The 18,243-nt window shown below is 42.6% G+C and overlaps 1 protein-coding gene across 1 annotated transcript; it reads right to left on the reverse strand.

The window, feature by feature from the left end:
* Positions 1-661: 661 nt before the first annotated feature.
* Positions 662-11,561, reverse strand: TMEM52B (transmembrane protein 52B). The gene is made up of 5 exons (XM_003265482.4): positions 11,463-11,561; positions 8,485-8,528; positions 5,396-5,434; positions 4,162-4,331; positions 662-885 (listed from the first exon to the last, which is right to left on the reverse strand). The coding sequence occupies exons 1-5, from the start codon at positions 11,559-11,561 to the stop codon at positions 662-664; spliced, it is 576 nt and encodes a 191-aa protein (XP_003265530.1).
* Between the last annotated feature and the right edge of the window lie 6,682 nt (positions 11,562-18,243).

Genomic DNA, 18,243 nt, shown 5'->3' on the forward strand with positions numbered 1-18,243 from the left:
GCACAGTATGGAGTTTTTCATACTGCTGAGGGGTAGGACTGGAGGGATAGAAAGACTGATATTTGGCACTGAAATACTATACTGTGTTCTCTTAGCCCATATCAGCAATCCCATCCCTAGCTTTTAGATATCCGAGTGGGTATGTTGTGCTGTCTAAGATGATCATTGTCATTCGGTGTAAAATCGATTGCTGTCTCAGGAGGAAAGATGCATGCATTCAGTGCATTAATGTCGATGGCTGTGCTAACACGGTTGTCTTTCTTTTCCAGTTTACCACAGTGGATTAGCTGACAGAGAGAGACACAACTTGGCAGTATCATGTGGGTACAGGAATTTTATATGCACTCAATAGTTGAAGGAATTCAAGACACCTTGATGCTTTCCTGGTTTAGTAGTAATCAGTGTGGCTAGACATTACTTGCAGATTTTGGCCATTGGATACAAAATTCGAGTTCCCAATTAGAGCATTCCGTATCAGAAGATATAAAGGCCTGTGAATGAAGAGTAAGAATCATCTTTCCCATAGAATGATGGTGTTAGATGCCATCCTAAAACTTCTGAGGGTTAGAAAAGTATGTGTTTCATTTTCCCACAGACTCTGGACATAACTCCACCCCTATTTATAAAATGACAGCCCTCATCAGTTCCAAGAGTCAACTATTCAAGTTGACTCCTTCTCTATTGGAGGCAGCTGCTTTTCTTCAGGCACTGGGGGTAGATCAGGTGCTTTCTGCCCGCACCTGGCTACTGTGAAGCGACTCATGTGAAGAGCTTCTTCATATCCTGGGAGGGTGTCCAAAGAGGAGGGCAGCTGGCCCAGGGAGCTGTGGGAGTGAGCCACAGCCAGGATCCTCCGAGCTGCAGGGCCAAACACCGACTGCAGAGCTGTGAAGAAAGAAGGAACAGAGCTAAGAAACTAAGGGAAATGGGACACCCTCAGACAGCAGAGACTTACTTCACACTTCTGTCGCTTCATTTTTAACAAGTGTCCAAACTCATTGTCACTCCTTGCCCCAAATTTTATGAATATCCTTTGAAGCATGTTTACAACCCAGCTTCCTGCCCTGCTAGAAGGACCTGTTTTCTCTGGTATCCTCAATCTAAAGAATGTTTCTGCAACTCTCTCTTTTTTTTTTTTTTTTTTGAGATGGAGTTTCACTTTTGTTGCCCAGGCTACAGTGCAGTGGCGGATCTTGGCTCATTGCAACCTCCACCTCCTGGGTTCAAGCAATTCTCCTGCCTCAGCCTCCCAAGTAGCTGGGATTACAGGCACACACCACCATACCCAGCTAATTTTTGTATGTTTAGTAGAGACGGGGTTTCACTATGTTGGCCAGGCTGGTCTTGAACTCCTGACCTCAGGTGATCCACCCGCCTCGGCCTCCCAAAGTGCTGGGATTACAGGAGTGAGCCACCACGCCCGGCCAAGAATGTTTCTGCATCTCAACCCTGCCATTTCCCCTTTCAGACTTAGATTGCTTTCCCCCAGCCCCCGATACTATAGACTCCTTAGGATTATTTATTTTTACCTCATCTCTTTTTTTTTTTTTTAGACAGGGTCTCACCCTGTCACCCAGGTTGGAGGGCAGTGGCATGATCTTGGCTCACTGCAACCTCTGCCTCCCAGGTTCAAACAATTCTCTCCTGCCTCAGCCTCCCGAGTAGTTGGGATTACAGGCATGTGCCAACGTGCCTGGCTAATTTTTGTATTTTTAGTAGAGGTGGGGTTTCACCATGTTGGCCTGTCTGGTCTCAATTTCCTGACCTCAAATAATCCACCTGCCTCGGCCTCCCAAAGTTCTGGGATTACAAGCATGAGCCACCGTGCCCAGCTATCTTTTTTCTTTTTCTTTTTCTTCTTCTTTTTCTCCCTTCCTCTCTCCCTCCCTTCCTTCCTTCCTTCCTTCCTTCTGTTTTTTTTTTTTTTTTTTTTTTTTGAGACGGAGTCTCGCTCTGTCCCCCAGGCTGGAGCGCAGTGGCGCGATCTCGGCTCACTGCAAGCTCCGCCTCCTGGGTTCACGCCATTCTCCTGCCTCAGCCTCCCCAGTAGCTGGGACTACAGGCGCCCGCCGACACGCCCGGCTAAGTTTTTGTATTTTTAGTAGAGATGGGGTTTCACCGTGTTAGCCAGGATGGTCTCGATCTCCTGACCTCGTGATCCGCCCGCCTCGGCCTCCCAAAGTGCTGGGATTACAGGCTTGAGCCACCGCGCCCGGCCACCTTCCTTCCTTCTTTCCTTCCTTCCTTCTCTCTCTCTTTCTTTCTTTCCTTTTTTTTTTTTTTTTTTTTTGATAGTGTCTCACTCTGTAGCCCAAGCTGGAGTGATGTGGCTTCATCTTGGCTCACTGAAACCTCCAACTCCTGGGCTCAAATGATTCTCGTGCCTCAGCCTCCAGAGTAGCTGGGACTACAAGCCCGTGCCACCACGCCTGGCTAAATTTTGTATTTTAATAGGGACGGGGTTTCACCATGTTGACCAGGGTGGTCTCAAACTGAGCTCAGGCGATCCACCCACCTCGGCCTGAGAAACCGTGCCCAGCGTTGGTTATCTTTTTTTCCTAAGATGACAGTGAGAAAGGGGAGGTAGGAAAGGTGAACAGCAACACATCATATCATTCTATTTTGTTGTTGTTGTTATTGTTTTGAGACAGGGTCTTGCTCTGTGGCTCACCCAGGCTGGAGTGCAGTGGCACGATCTCGGCTCACTTCAACCTTTGCCTCCCGGGTTCAAGGGAGCGTCACACCTCAGCTTCCCGAGTAGCTGGGATTGCAGGTGCGTGCCACCACGCCCGGCTAGTTTTTGTATTTTTAGTAGAGACGAGGTTTCACCATGTTGACCAGGTTGGTCTTGAACTCCTGACTTCAAGTAAGCCACCGCCTCAGCCTCCCAAAGTGCTGGGATTACAGGCATGAGCCACTGCGCCCAGCCATCACTCTCTTTTCAAAATAAATATCCACGTTTTGCCAGCTGGTGTTCTGACTGGTACTTGCTCCTCAATTTTAGGAAAGAACATAGTCCTGGCACAGGGGCTCATGCTTGTAATCTCAGCATTTTGGGAGGCAGAGGCAGGTGGATCATGAGGTCAGGAGTCTGAGACCAGCCTGGTCAACATGGTAAATTGTCTCTACCAAGAATAAAATAAATAAATAAATAAATAAATACATACATACATACAAATTTTAAAAAAATTAGCCTGGCGTGGTGGTGGCTGCTTGTAATCCCAGCTACTCAGGAGGCTGAGGCATGAGAATCTCTTCAACCCAGGAGGCGGAGGTTGCAGTGAGCTGAGATCCCACCACTGCACTCCAGCCTGGGCAACAGAGGGAGACTCCGTCTCAAAAAAAGAAAGTAACCATTTTGGCCAGGCATGGTGGCTCACGCCTGTAATCCCAGCACTTTATGAGGCGGAGGTCGGTGGATCACAAGGTCAGGAGTTCGAGACCAGCCTGACCAAGATGGTGAAACCTCATGTCTACTAAAAATACAAAAATTAGCTAGGCGTGGTGCAGGTGCCTGTAATCTCAGCTACTCTGGAGGCTAAGGGAGAGAACTGCTTGAACCCAGAAGGTGGAGGTTGCAGCGAGCCTGAGATTGCACCACTGCACTCCAGTCTGGGTGACAGAATGAGACTCCATCTCAAAAAAAAGAGAAAGTAATGGAAAGAACAGAACTGCAGAAGAAAAGGGAAAGTGTCTTATAATCATTGAGAAAATGTTAAGGCTAAAATTTAGTGTATCGAGACTTGAAGAATAAAAAACTGAAAGTATATGCCATTAATTTCTTTAAAAATATAAAATAGTATAAATAATAGAAAAAGTAGACTTCACAAAATCCAAGACATTTTGAAAAAGGCATCTGTTTGGAGTTCAAAATAGTTTTTAGCAAAGTAACTATTTATAAACTGGCTAATTCTTCCTATTCAATATTTCCAATAGCCTCTAATATTTCACTTCTTTCTTTATCATCAGCCAGACAGAGTCTTGAGAACACAGCTTCAATGACAGCCCAGGTCACCACACCATCAGGCTTCTGGGAATTGAAACTATTGTGAGTCCTGGAATCTTTAATATTACTCGATCAGTGGTTCTACACTTTTGCACCCTTTTCATTATTCCTTTAAACTGGGTCCTTCTCCCAGGTTAAAAGGTCAATGTACTCACATGTGATAGTGCTCTGGAGAGTGCTGTCGTGATCGAAAGCAATGACGGTCACTTCATAGGGTGCTGGGCCCCCATCTTCCCCATTTTGCTGGCGGCTCAGACAGCAGCAGCGGAAGCACAGGGACGTCAGGCCACACAGGAGAAGCAGCGCGCCAATTACCACCAGCAACCTGCAAAAGCCCACGGGGCAACTGGGAGTGCTGGGATCTGGCTTTTTTCCCACCTTTGCTGTAACCAGTCTTTAATGTCTGTGTTTTGATTCTTGTTTAAATATTTCATAGAATAATTATAAATATTTTAATTTATAATTTTAATCTCAAGGCTTTCGCTTTATAGATACACCTCCTAATTTTGTCTGCTGCAGTAAGTCAATTCATTAGAACAAATAATAAGACATTTAAGGTAGTTTGGGGGGGCTACTTTTTTTTCTTTTCTGAGACAGAGTCTTGCTCTGTTGCCCAGGCTGGAGTGAAGTGGCACGATCTCAGCCTCTTGAGTAGCCAGTACTATAGGCACGTGCCATCACACTCGACTAATTTTTTTTTTTTTTTTTTTTTTTGAGACGGAGTTTTGCTCTTGTTGCCCAGGCTGAAGTGCCACGGCGTGATTTCAGCTCACCGCAACCTCTGCCTCCTGGGTTCAGGCGATTCTCCTGCCGCAACCTCCCAAATACCTGGGATTACAGGCATGTGCCACCATGCCCAGCTAATTTTGTATTTTTAGTAGAGACAGAGTTTCTCCAGTTTGGTCAGGCTGGTCTCGAACTCCTGACCTCAGGTAATCCACTGTCTCAGCCTCCCAAAGTGCTAGGATTACAGGCGTGAACCACCATGTCCGACTTTTTTTGTATTTTTAATACAGATGGGGTTTCTTTATTTTGCCCAGGCTGGTCTCGAACTCCTGGCCTCAAAGTGATCTGCCTACCTCAGCCTCCCAAAGTGTTGGGATTACAGGCGTGAGCCACCGTGCCCCGCCAGGCTCTGCTTTTTAATTCAGTAAAGTAATCTCCTTTGTGGAGATATTTCTAGAACAGACTCTGAGGGAAGGACACAATAATGGTTTGATGTTTGTGGACGAGATGGTATTGAAAAAGGAAATCCTGACATATTGTCACATAGGCAGTGATGAAGTAATGAAATCTTACTCCATGAGATGCTAAGTAAGTAGGCAGGTTGTCATTTTTAATGGTCTTGAGGAATACAGTGTCTTTCTGGGTATTATAAGTGAAACTTACCATATATACCAGAGATGTACCCAGTCTGTGGTCAGGCAACTATAAAGAAAGAATAAAGTTTTCTACATTAAAAAAATAGTCAATCCCTGTTATAACTCCAGATTCAGAAATATGAGTTACAATATGATGTGATACCTTGTTGTAATAAAAGCACCATGGGTTATGTTTTTAAAATTCAATGTAGCTACTTGAATCTTTTGCCAAATGATATGCTTTAAATAGTACTTTATACTATAGGTGGCATTGTCCAAGTCATTTTGTAAATCATTATAAAACAAACTACTGATCATTGGAAGTGTTCATAGAAAACATGTCTGTGCCTATTGCAAACATTTATGATAAAAATGACCAAGAAGGGGCCAGGTGCAGTGCCTCATGCCTGTAATCCCAGCACTTTGGGAGGCTGAGGCAGGCGGATCACGAGGTCAGGAGTTGGAGACCAGCCTGGCCAACACAGTGAAACCCCATCTCTACTAAAAATACAAAAATTAGCCGGCCGTGGTAACGCCATCTCAAAAAGAAAAAAAAAAAAAATACCAAGAAAGAACTTGGAATGCAAGTTTACAAAGAGTAACTTTGAAAATGGATGTGAAAGTTAAGGCTTGTGTATATTTCAGGTCAATAAAATGTAAACATAAAGAAAATTTCAGTTATGAGTATGAAAGTCATACAATCACATTTGTAATTTATCTTTTGCAAGCTGTTGCAACACTCCCACTGAGAATGTAGGAAAAAAAAACTTAGTTTCTTCCTGCTATACTCTCCCAACCCTCTGACACCAGATGTGGGTGGGTGGGGATTTCCGCACACACCAGGCAAGCAATCTTCCAGCAACAGACAACAGCTGAATGTCCTGTAATTCAATTCAATTCCAACACCACCTGCCTGGAGATAGGATCCGATCCCATAGGGTGAGGACTCCGTCCCCTAGACGGCTCCCCAAAATTCTGATGCTAATCACAAGTTGTTTTGCCTGTGCTTCTGACCTGCTGGTTATAAACTGGGGGTTCCCCGGCTCCCTCTTGGGGTTGCATTAATTTGTTAGAGCAGCTCACAGAACTCAGGGAAACACTTACTTACATCTACAGTTTATTACAAAGAATATTACTGCGGATGCGGATGAAGAGATGCGTAGAGCAAAGCATGTGGGAAGGGGCACGGAGCTTGCATGTCTTCCGAGCGCACCACCCTTCAGAAACCACCGCCTGTTCAGCTGTGCGGAAACTCTTCAAATCCATCCTTTGGGAGTTTTATGAAAGCCTTATTATGTAGGCGTGATTGATTAAATTGTTGGCCATTGATGGTCAACTTAAACTTCAGCCCCTTTACTTTCCTTGGATGTAGAGGGGTGTGGCTTTAAGCATTCTGCCTTGGTCCTTCCAATGACCAGCCCCATCCTAAATCTACCTAGGGGCAGGCCAGGTGCAGTGGCTCACGCCTGTAATCCCAGCAATTTGGGAGGCCGAGGCGGGCGGATCACGAGGTCAGGAGATCGAGACCATGGTGAAACCCCGTCTCTACTAAAAATACAAAAAATTAGCTGGGCGCAGTGGCGGGCGCCTGTAGTCCCAGCTACTCGGGAGGCTGAGGCGGGAGAATGGCGTGAACCCGGGAGGTGGAGCTTGCAGTGAGCCGAGATTGCGCCACTGCACCATCCAGCCTGGGCGACAGAGTGAGACTCCGTCTCAAAAAAAAAAAAAAAAAAAATCTACCTAGGGGCTGCCAGCCACCAATCAACTCATTAGCGTGCAAAATGATGCTACTTACTTTGGGGATTTTAGAAGTTGTATGCTAGGACATAGGGACAAAACCAAATATATATTCTCACAATATCACACCCACCGTAAAGAGTACCCTAATGTTTCACATCCAGGATCAAAACTAATATGCATATCCACTGAGACCAAACAGGAAGAGGGAAAAAAGTAGAAGCCAGCTTTACCATGATGAAAGCTAAATAATGTTCTGAGTTCACTATGGCAATTGTAAATTTTCTCTGTAAGAATGCAAAAAATAGGGATTGTGTGGGAGAAGGAGTAGAAGATAAGGTCAGGAATTGGAGAATGAGGGGAGGCAAAGTATTTGTGTATCTTTGAAGAGTAGTAAATTTTGTTATGTAATAATTCTTTCTGATACATGAATCTACTGAAATCTAGTGAATCTATTTTTATTCTCTGGTCACACATTTACAGAAAATATAGTTTTGGTTTTTTTTTTTCACTGAACAATGACTCCTCTTGTTTACCCACATTTCTTACTTGTTGAAAACTCCTCTAGTTCTAATTAGATTCTGGTTTATAGGAAAGGACTCTTCCTGTGGTGGAAGACGTGTAAAACCTCAGAAAGCAGGTGTCAAGCAGTCAACACCCAATGTGCATGTGACAGGTAATCAAGGCCATCACCCTTTCCCTGGGTTTAACAGACCTGGCTATCGGGAAACCCTTCCCATGGCTAAATATGTATTGTTCTTCATCCCAAACACATTTTTATTCAAAGTGCCACTACTTTTTAAAATTTGTATTTTATAGTTCCTTTTAGTGGAATAATTCTTTTGCATTTTTATCTTCATGTCCTCCGTGTCTACATAAGACCTAAGTGTGACAGGTTTGGATTAGTTGATAACTACATCAAAGTGATAGCTAAATGAAGTCTGCCCAATAAATGTTAACATGCCCTAAAAACTAGAAAATACTTTCCCAATTTAGAGTAATAATGTTACTTTGGAAATCACCCAAATGTATATGCCAGTGACTAGATACTAAACCCAGTCTGTCCTGGTGAGTCACTGAGAAGCAGGGCTAAGGAAGTCTTTTGCAAGTCTCTATGACTGTATAAGTTGAGATTAATCGTGCTGCTTTGATGGGAAGATTGGCTTTGGGTAAAAACGTGCTGTCAGCAGTGTTATTTTGAGCGCTTAAGATGACAAAAACACATGTCTTTATTTTGTGATACCTCATCTATGAGATCTATTACTTAAGTAAAAATAAATAAAAGGAAGTCATAGATGTCTAATGACATCTCGACTCTCTTTTGGGGTAGTGATGTTTTGGTCTGTTGCTTCTTCCTCCCGGCTTGAACTCTATACTTACTGTTCAGGATTACCACAGTTTTCCTCGCATTTCGTCCCAGAAAGCTGTAGAAAGAGAAATTGTCTTATACAGGGAAATTGTTTTGTCCACTGTGTTCAGCTGCCTACCAATCATCTCTCACGGTTGTGCTGTGTTAGTTCAACCAGTAAGAAGGTCACAGTCACAGGGGCGGTCTATTTAGGACTGCCATTTTAATCTCTCCCATACCTGCTGGCTTTTGTACTTGAGGTAAGGGAACCTTGAAGAACAAATATCTCATCTGTTGTGTTGGTGGTGGGTGAAAATCACCCTTTGTGAATGAGAGGTAGCCATTTACATTAATTTGTTTGTAGTAGAAAATTCCTGATCTCCCTGTCCCTTGGGATATTGCTATTGTCCTCCTAATTCCTGCCCAGTTGAATTCTACACCACTGCTCTTTTTTTTTATCCTCTTAGTGTGACAATGACTATACAAAGGAAGAAGGGGAAAAGCGAGGGGGCCAGTGGGACAGAGGGTCTTATTTATTGAATAGCTACTAGATGCCACTCAGACTGCTAACAACTCTTTTTTTTTTTTTTTTTTTTTTTTTTTTTTTTTTTGAGCCTTGCTCTGTCACCCAGGCTGGAGTGCAGTGGCGTGATCTTGGCTCACTGCAACCTCTACCCCCCGGGTTCAAGCAATTCTCCTGCCTCAGCCTCCCGAGTAGCTGGGACTACAGGCACATGCCACCACGCTTGGTTAATTTTTGTATTTTTAGTAGAGACAGGGTTTCACCATGTTGGCCAGGCTAGTCTCGAATGCCTGACCTCAAGTGATCCACCCACCTCCGCCTCCTAAAGTGCTGCTGGGATTACAGGCATGAGCCACCGTGCCCAGCCATGAACTCTTAATATTTCATAACATTTAATCACAATAACCCTCTTGGTGGGTATATTTAACCTTATCTTGAAAGGTTAAGGGACTAAGGCACAGGGTTTTAAGTAATGTGACCAGGCCAGGCGTGGTGGCTCACGCCTGTAATCCCAGCACTTTGGGAGGCCAGCGTGAGCAGATCACGAGGTCAGGAGCTCGAGACCAGCCTGGCCAACATGGTGAAATCCCGTCTCTACGAAAAATACAAAAATTAGCCAGGCGTGGTGATGTGCACCTGTAATCCCAGCTACTCTGGAGGATGAGGCAGGAGAGTTGCTTAAACCCGGCAAGTGGAGGTTGCAGTGAGCTGAGATCATGCCACTGCACTCCAGCCTAGGCAAGCAAGACTCCGTCTTGGAAAAAAAAAAAGAAATGTGACCAAATATACACACCTATTGATGCAGACAGAATTCAAATCAAACTCGATCATAGATATGTGTTGGATGAATTAATAGCACTGGGGACAAGTTTGCTCTAACAATTCCTTGACATTGCTATCAAGTCCGTTCTACTCCTTTTACAGAAAACAAAAAAAAACAAACAAAACTGTCCACTCTTTCTTCTACCTGATTTTTTAGTTGACTTCCTCTTTCAAAAACCCATTCAAGGCTGGGTGCAGTGGCTCGCACCTGTAATCCCACCTCTTTGAGAGGCCGAGGTGGATGGATCACTTGAGGTCAGCAGTTCGAAATCAGCCTGACCAACATGGTGAAACCCCGTCTCTACTAAAAAAATACAAAATTAGCCAGGCATGGTGGTGCATGCCTGTAATCCCAGCTACTCGGGAGACTGAGGCAAGAGAATTGCTTGAACCCAGGAGGCAGAGGTTGCAGTCAGCCAAGATCGTGCCATTGCACTCTAGCCTGGGTAACAAGAGCAAAACTCCGTTTAAAAACAACAACAACAACAAACCATTTAAGTAAACTCAATTCTAGAAGTTGCTTCTGTCTTCTAATAACTTGAGTGATCTGATATTTCAGGAAAGCAACCACAAAGGCCCTTAGAAAAGAAACAGAGATTTGTAACTATTGGGAGTTTATGGTGGGTAGTGAAGGGGTAAGGAGACACACATACTCAAGACCTATCAGTTGAAAAGGATCTGTAAAAGGATTAATAGCCAGCCTTTGCAGGTAACATTTGAGAAACCCGTGTTTGTGTTTTCATTGGAAAGAAATGGCCACTAAGGATGAAAAAGCATGTGTTTCCTCTACCCAACCATGGTACTTTCTTTCACTTTCTTCACTAAAGGTAAGAGAAGCCTAAAGTGCTCAGCAGATAAAATGCCACTTTTCAGGCTTGTTGCAAAGAGAAAAGAAAGGAAAAATGAAGGGAAGAGAAGGCAAAGGAAGTGAAGAGGAAGCAAAAAGAAAATATAAGAAAAAATGGATTTCCAGATACCAGTTTAACTGATCTATTAGCAAAAAAAAGAAAAAAAAAAAAACCTACAGCCCACTCTGTACAGGGGCCATACGGGAATCTGAGACTATCCAGTTTTCTTCATTTGCTCTCCTTCTTGCTAGGTGGCATAGCTCTGTAAACTTCCCTGTGACAATTGTTTAGAATCCCTCAGTCCAGTGACCCTTTTCTCCACTAATGGATTACTCAGAGACTTCTGATTCATTGTGAGGCCCAAAATATTTTAAAAGAGCCCTGCCTCTCTTATTTCCAGACTAGAGGCACCTAAACTGCTAGAACAGGATTAGAAATTCCTGGATGGGAAATTCCATTTAGGGGAATTACACACCTAGTTTTCATAATTTGTTTGGAATTTTGAGGGATGGGTGATAAGATGCTAAAGGAGATAAATATACTTCAGTGGCACTTCTAAAGTGCCACGGTAATCCTGCTTGTTTCCATGCTCACTCTAATTTCTGTCCCCCTTTTCATTGTCATTGCCATCAGTCACACATACATCTATGCAGTCTCGTAATACTAAGGAAACTTTGTAGTTTTTTCATTTCCCTACGACCCCCTGGGTTCTGTATATGTCTCCTCACCCCGCAGTTCATTTCCTTTCAGATTCTTCTGAGAGTTGATTAATCTGGGGAAAAATACTGTCTTTCTGCCTTTTCACCACTGAACTCACCAGGATGAAATGCAGCAGGGCAGAGGCCGTCACAACGTGAACTCGGACTCCCATCGGGCTGAATTCTTGCTTCTTCAGAATCTTGCACTGGGCATCCATTGCCTCCTTTCAATGCTCTGTGCCATATTTGACTTCTCGACTTAGAATTCTTAAGGAGAGAAATTTTCTCAGGAATTTATCAGCTTTTTTCTCTCTCTTTTTCTCTGTCTCCTCCTACTCTCTCTGGCTGTTATTTTCTATGGCCTTTCCCTCCTCTTTTTTCCTGGTTTTCTTCTTTATTCTTATTACTATTTCTATGGCCTCCACATTTACTTCCTTTTGCCTTCTTTCTTTCCGTTATACTATTAATTCTTTCTACATCTTTAATTTTCTTTCTCCTACTGCTCCCAGAAAGAAGACATTCAAAGAGGACATATGTATCCTCGGAATGAAGTATTTTTCTAGACAGTGATGAAAAACTTGGCTTTGAGGATGGTCAAAGGAAGATTGCTGGTGACCAAATATATTATTTTCTTCATCAGAAAACTGGTAATATTCTTGATCCTTCACCAGAGTACTCCAGCGCGACCGTTGCAGGGTGAAAGTCACCCTGCTAATCTCCTTTCTTCTCTCTCCATGTGATTAACAACCCCTTCTTGCTCTTTGAAACCCTCCCCTTCACTATGTTGATAATCAACTCTCCTGGTTCTGGGTCATTTATCCCTAACCATTGGGGTAAGACTGAGAGGTTGCCAAATGAACAGGAATGCCATCTCATCTTTGGAAAAAACAGACTTGAAGATGAGAAATCAAGTTGGAAGATTAGAATTTTCATGTGTTATCAGTGACATCTTCCTCCACCCTGACTTCAGTTCCTATTGAAATAGATAACTGAGAAAGACATTTTTTTAAAACCAAATTTTAAAAAAGCAAATGTATAGGTTTCTTTCTTTCTTGTCTTTTTCTTTGTTCCTTCTTTCTGTCTGTCTTTGGTAAAGTAGTGATGTGATTAAGAAATAAGTCTTGACATTCAGGAAAATAAAACCTAAGGTCAGAGTAAAAACAAGCACACCTGCAAGAGCATAGAATACTTATAATGAAACAAAGCTATAGAAACAAATGTGGCTGGGTGCCATGGCTCAAGCCTGTAATCCCAGCACTTTGGGAGGCCAAGGCAGGCTGATGACTTCAGGCCAAGAGTTTGAGACCAGCCTGGACAACATGATGAAACCTTGTCTCTACTAAAAATACAAAAATTAGCTGTGAGTCATGGCAGGCGCCTGTAATCCCAGCAGTTTGGGAGGCCCAGGCGGGCTGATAACTTCAGGCCAGGAGTTTGAGACCAGCCTGGAGAACATGATGAAACCCTTTCTCTATGAAACATACAAAAATTAGCTGTGTGTCATGGCAGGCACCTGTAATCCCAACTACTTGGGAGGCTGAGGCAGGAGGGTCACTTGAACGTGGAAGGCAGAAGTTGCAGTGAGCCGAGATCACACCACTGCACTCCAGCCTGGGCGACAAAGCAAGAATCTGCCTCAAAAAAGCAAAATAATAAAAGAAACAAATGAATGCTGTATGAATGATTTATACTTAAGTAGGTGATCTTTTACTTAATACCAAATATTTAATAAAAAATTATTATTATTATTATTATTATTATTATTATTATTATTATTATTTGAGACACAGTCTCTCTGTCGCCAGGCTGGAGTGCAGTGGTGTGATCTCAGCTCACTGCAACATCTGCCTCCTGGGTTCAAGCAATTCTCCTGCCTCAGCCTCCTGAGTAGCTGGGATTACAGACGCCCGCCACGACACCCAGCTAACTTTTCTATTTTTAGTAGAGACAAGGTTTCACCATGCTGGCCAGGCTGGGATAAGAAAAGTAGATGTTGGTTTTCAGTGATATATCTATCTCATAAGAATTGAATAAAACCTCCTTTCAGTGCCTTTCTAGCTCAGTAAATCTAATTATACTGAGTGACTGTGGAAGGGAGACTCTTGGGTGGAATGATCATACTCTAAGGGTCCTCACACACAGCTTGATGATGGGATATGAGAATGTAGGATATAAACTGGTTTTGTTCTCAGCTAAGGAAAACAAATAATGAAAGAATGTCCTGATACAATACTGGTGATTTAAAATCTGTCAGTTTCAAAACGAAATGAGCACTGACAGTCTTGTCTTTTTTATTTTTTTAAATTAGGCAACTGGGTTTAGGATGAAGAGTGATTTCCAGATTTCAGTAGAAGACTTGGCAAGGTGGAAGGTATTTTATAAGACAAGGAGAGCAGGGCTTTAGGTGGCCTTCCACTAAATTATTATGTAACTCCTCCAGTCCTTAATGTTCCCATTCATACAACAGGAGCAGAATACTCACTTGACCTGCTATAGATGTTATTTCCTGGAGAAAATAAACTAAGAGACAGGAAAGCATTTTGAATAGGATATTTCTTTTTTTTTTTTTTTTGACACGGAGTCTCGCTCTGTCGCCCAGGCTGGAGTGCAGTGGTGCAATCTCGGCTCACTGCAAGCTCCGCCTCCCGGGTTCATGACATTCTCCAGCCTCAGCCTCTCCGAGTAGCTGGGACTACAGGCGCCCGCCACCACGCCCGGCTAAATTTTTGTATTTTTTTTTAGTAGAGACGGGGTTTCACCGTGGTCCCGATTTCCTGACCTCGTGATCCGCCCGCCTCGGCCTCCCAAAGTGCTGGGACTACAAGCGTGAGCCACCGCGCCCGGCCTTGAATAGGATATTTCTATCATGAGTGCCCTGTAGGTAGGGAACCCATCATGAATCTTTCCCTTCTCTTTTTCTTGGCAGAAAGACAGTAGAGCACCAAGGCCTAAAGCCTAGCCAGGATACCTGGGTTTAAATACTTGGTTTTGTCACTTATGAGCTGTGTGATCTTGGAGCAGGTTATTAGACCTCTATTGGCTCATTTTCATTTTATATAAAATGGGGGTAATAGTAGTAATATTTACTTGATAGTCTTATACAGATTAAATAAGTTAATGTGTGTAAAATGAATATAACAGTCCTAACTGATATTTTTTGTGTTCGCTAAGATTATTTTGATTTTCACTGAATTTTACCAGTGACCTTTACTTTCAAGATTCTGGATAATTACTGTCTTTTATGCGTCTCTTGTATATTTTTATACCATTCCCTCTCCAGACCACATTTTAGTTTCCTGATATTCTAATTCTTGAATATTTTTCCTTGCTAGCCTGGCCACCTTTTCTCCCAACCACGCCAGCCTTCACCTGCCTAAACAGGTTTGCTGGTTAACATGACTTCCAGCTCGCATTGCACTTTTCTACCACGTAATTGCCATCATCTTTTTGCCCTCCAGCTTCCAAACAGGTTTGAACAAAATAGGTTCTGTTAATGACCTCCTTGTGACTTTCCTTTCTTAGAATTATTATTAACCTTTTTTTTTCTCACCAGATTAGTCCCTGGAAAAATAAAAGTTTGTTTATATCCTGATGAATAGGATTATGCCTTGGGGCAGCTTTAACTCTGAGTCCTGTCCCTAACCAAGCTTCCATATAGGGAATGATGAAAGAAGAAAGATAATTCCGGCAAGAAGACTGAACGAAGTACACATTGGACAGGTACAGAAGGGCAGGTAACTGGGGTAGAGGAAATGGTCACATTACAATCCTATACAATCTTGTGCAGTTCCATTAAGCTTGTGAATCATTAGCTTATACCCAAGTAGTTAAGGACTTGGAGTGGAACCAGTACAGGGTGCATGTACATAGAGTTTTACACCTATGCTTCAGGGAATTGTTATACAACTGGTGTAACAAGTGTAGCCAAACAAATTGCTTACTTCTGGTCCCATTGATCACTCTCCTTTTGACCTTGCCCAAGTCAGGTGGCCAACTATGGATTTCTTTCCTCTCTGTGCCTCAATAAAATAGAGGCCAGGACTATTATTACTCTGAGGCATCAACCTCAAACTATAAGTCAGTGGGTAGGGCCACAGCCCTGACTTCAAAAATAAATAATATAGCTGAAGAAGTTTCATCTTTGCAACCCTTGGGAGATCCCTTGGGAAGTGTTTCCATCTGATGAGCCAAGATCACGGCATAGGGATTGAGTGACAGCCTCAAAGGCACTGAAATCAGTACAAAGATTAGAGTTAGAAAAGTTAAACAAGACAGAAGGATTCAGTGTATCATAGAATGTTTTAGGTTGATATGCTGTGTAACACTTCACCACAAATTATGTGAGCAGCAATGTAAAACAAGGTGCTTTTATTATTTCAAAGTATCTGTGCATCAGAAGTGTGGACACAACTTAGTTGGGTCCTCTGCTTGACGTATCACAAGGCTGCAATCAAGGTGGCTGCTGGGCTGCACTCTCATCGTGCATTCCCAGTTGAGCCTGGGAAGATTCACTTGTAAGCTCCTTCAGGCAGAATTTATTTCTCTATGGCTGCAGGATCCATTTAAGCTTGCTTTTAAAAATCTAGACAGGGAGATAAAGATGGAAATAGGAGAGGGAGAGTGACTTTAGCAAAATAGTCACTGTACCTTACATAAGCGCACCCGTAGATGATCACATACATTCCAGGACCTCTGCTACACTCCAAGTCATAAGTCTCACTCACACTCAAGGGGAAGGATTACACAAGATCATGAACACCAGGAGGCAGGAATAATGAGAGCCCTCTAAAATTTTTCAAATCTGTCCAGTTATCTGCCACACAAGGACTGTAGAAACTATCCCACTGATCTTTAAAAACAGGATAAACCCAAACATCCATCAATGGATAAATAAAATGTAGAATGTGGTTTATACGTACAATGGAATATTATACAGACTTTAAAAGGAACAAAATTCTGACACATGCTACCACATTGATAATTGTTGAAGACATAATGCTAAATAAAATAAGTTAGATACAAAAGGACAAATATTGTATGATTCCACCAGTATGAGGTGCCTAAAATAAACCAATTTATAGAAACAAAAAAATGGAATAGTGGTTTCCAAGAAAGGAGAAAGGAATTGGGATTTGTATTAGGTCTGTGCAGAGAAAGAGGATCAATATGCTGTGTACATACATAGAAATAGATTTATTATAAGGAATTGGCTTGTATGATTATAGAGTCTGGTAAGTTAAAATCTGGAGTGTGGGCTGCCAGACTCGGCCAGCGAGTGGAGAACTGGGAGAGTTGATGGCTTAGTTCCAGTCCATAGACAGCTGGAGAATTCTTTCTTATTTGGGAGAAGGTTAGAAGTTTTTTTGTTCTTTAGGCCTTCAACTTTTGGATGAAGCCCACCCACATTATGCAGCGAAATCTACTTTCCTCTGCTGATTAATATGTTAATCTCATTTAAAAGCATCCTGTCCGGGAACCCCATGGCCCAGTCAAGAAGACACATAAGGCCAGCGCGGTGGCTCACGCTTGTAATCCCAGCAATTTGGGAGGCTGAGGCAGGCAGATCACTTGAGGACAGGAGTTCAAGACCAGCCTGGCCAACATGGTGAAACCCTGTCTCTACTGAAATTACAAAACAATTAGCCGGGAGTGGTGACGGGCGCCTGTAATCCCAGCTACTCAGGAGGCTGAGGCAGGAGAATTGCTTGAACCCAGGAGGCGGAGGTTGCAGTGAGCCGAGATCACGCCATTGCAATCCACCCTGGGCAATAAGGGCGAAACTCCGTCTCAAAAAAAAAAACAAAAAACAAAAACAAAACAAACAAACAAAAAACACACATGAAATTCACCATCACAGGAGTTATTGCTTGGTGGGCATAGAGTTTCAGTTGGGGAAGATGGAAAGTTCTGGAGATGGATAGTGGTGATGGCTGCATAACAATGTAAATGTACTTAATGCCACTGAACAGTACACCTAAAAATGGTTGAAATGGTAAACACTTTATGTTCTATAATATTCATGGTATCCAAAATAACTGAGTCACTATAGAAATGATAATGTGCCCTTTTCAGTGTGATATCGTTTCAGTATTTTTTAATTCTTTTTTTTTTAAATGGAGTCTCGCTCTGTTGCCCAGGCTGGAGTACAGTGGCACAATCTCAGCTCACTGAAAATGAAAAGCATTTTCATTTTCCACCTCCCAAGTAGCTGGGATTATAGGCTTGCAACCAGGCCCAGCTAACTTTTGTATTTTTAGTGGTGACAGGGTTTCATCATGTTGGCCAGGCTGGTCTCGAACTCCTGACCTCAGTGATCCACCCCCCTCGGCCTCCCAAAGTGCTGAGATTACAGGCATGAGCCACTGCACCTGGCCAACTTTTTCAATTTGTTCTCAAACACTCTGCACATAATAAAAGGAATACAGGAAACAGGGAGGAGGAGGGAAATGGAATCCTAATTAGGCTGTCAATATTGGTAATTTTTCCTAATAGTTTCCTATATGTTTTATTTATGTATTTATTTTTCCATTCTTCCTTTGTGTATCCTTTTCACTTTTTTTCTGGAGTAATTTAAAGTAAATGCCAGATATCATATCATTTTGCTTATAAATACTTCCTTCAGAAGACATCTCTAATAGATATATATCTGGTTAGGAGGTTGTCAAGGGAAAAATAGATAAGTATTCTATCAGTAAATACACATAGACATACTTATGGGTCTCTCATGTGAGCGTCTTTGTGACATAAGTCAATCATGGATTTTACTGAAATACACTATTTGATGGGTAATTCAACTGTGCTGAATATTAGTACTATACTAATAACTATTATTTATTGCGTTCTTATTATGCTCCAAGTACAAAGCTTGTCATTTTTAACCAGTGTGTCATTTGAATTCCT

The sequence above is a fragment of the Nomascus leucogenys genome, chromosome 23, assembly GCF_006542625.1.
Source record: "Nomascus leucogenys isolate Asia chromosome 23, Asia_NLE_v1, whole genome shotgun sequence".
Taxonomy (NCBI): domain Eukaryota; kingdom Metazoa; phylum Chordata; class Mammalia; order Primates; family Hylobatidae; genus Nomascus; species Nomascus leucogenys.

Bases quoted from the DNA above. Each gene is read 5' to 3' on its own strand.
- TMEM52B (XM_003265482.4), bottom strand. From the start codon at position 11,561: ATGGATGCCCAGTGCAAGATTCTGAAGAAGCAAGAATTCAGCCCGATG. The intron at 8,529-11,462 runs GTGAGTTCAGTG...CTCTTTCTACAG, and splicing joins CCCTGCTGCATTTCATCCTG to CTTTCTGGGACGAAATGCGA. The intron at 5,435-8,484 runs GTAAGTATAGAG...CTTTCTTTATAG, and splicing joins AACTGTGGTAATCCTGAACA to TTGCCTGACCACAGACTGGG.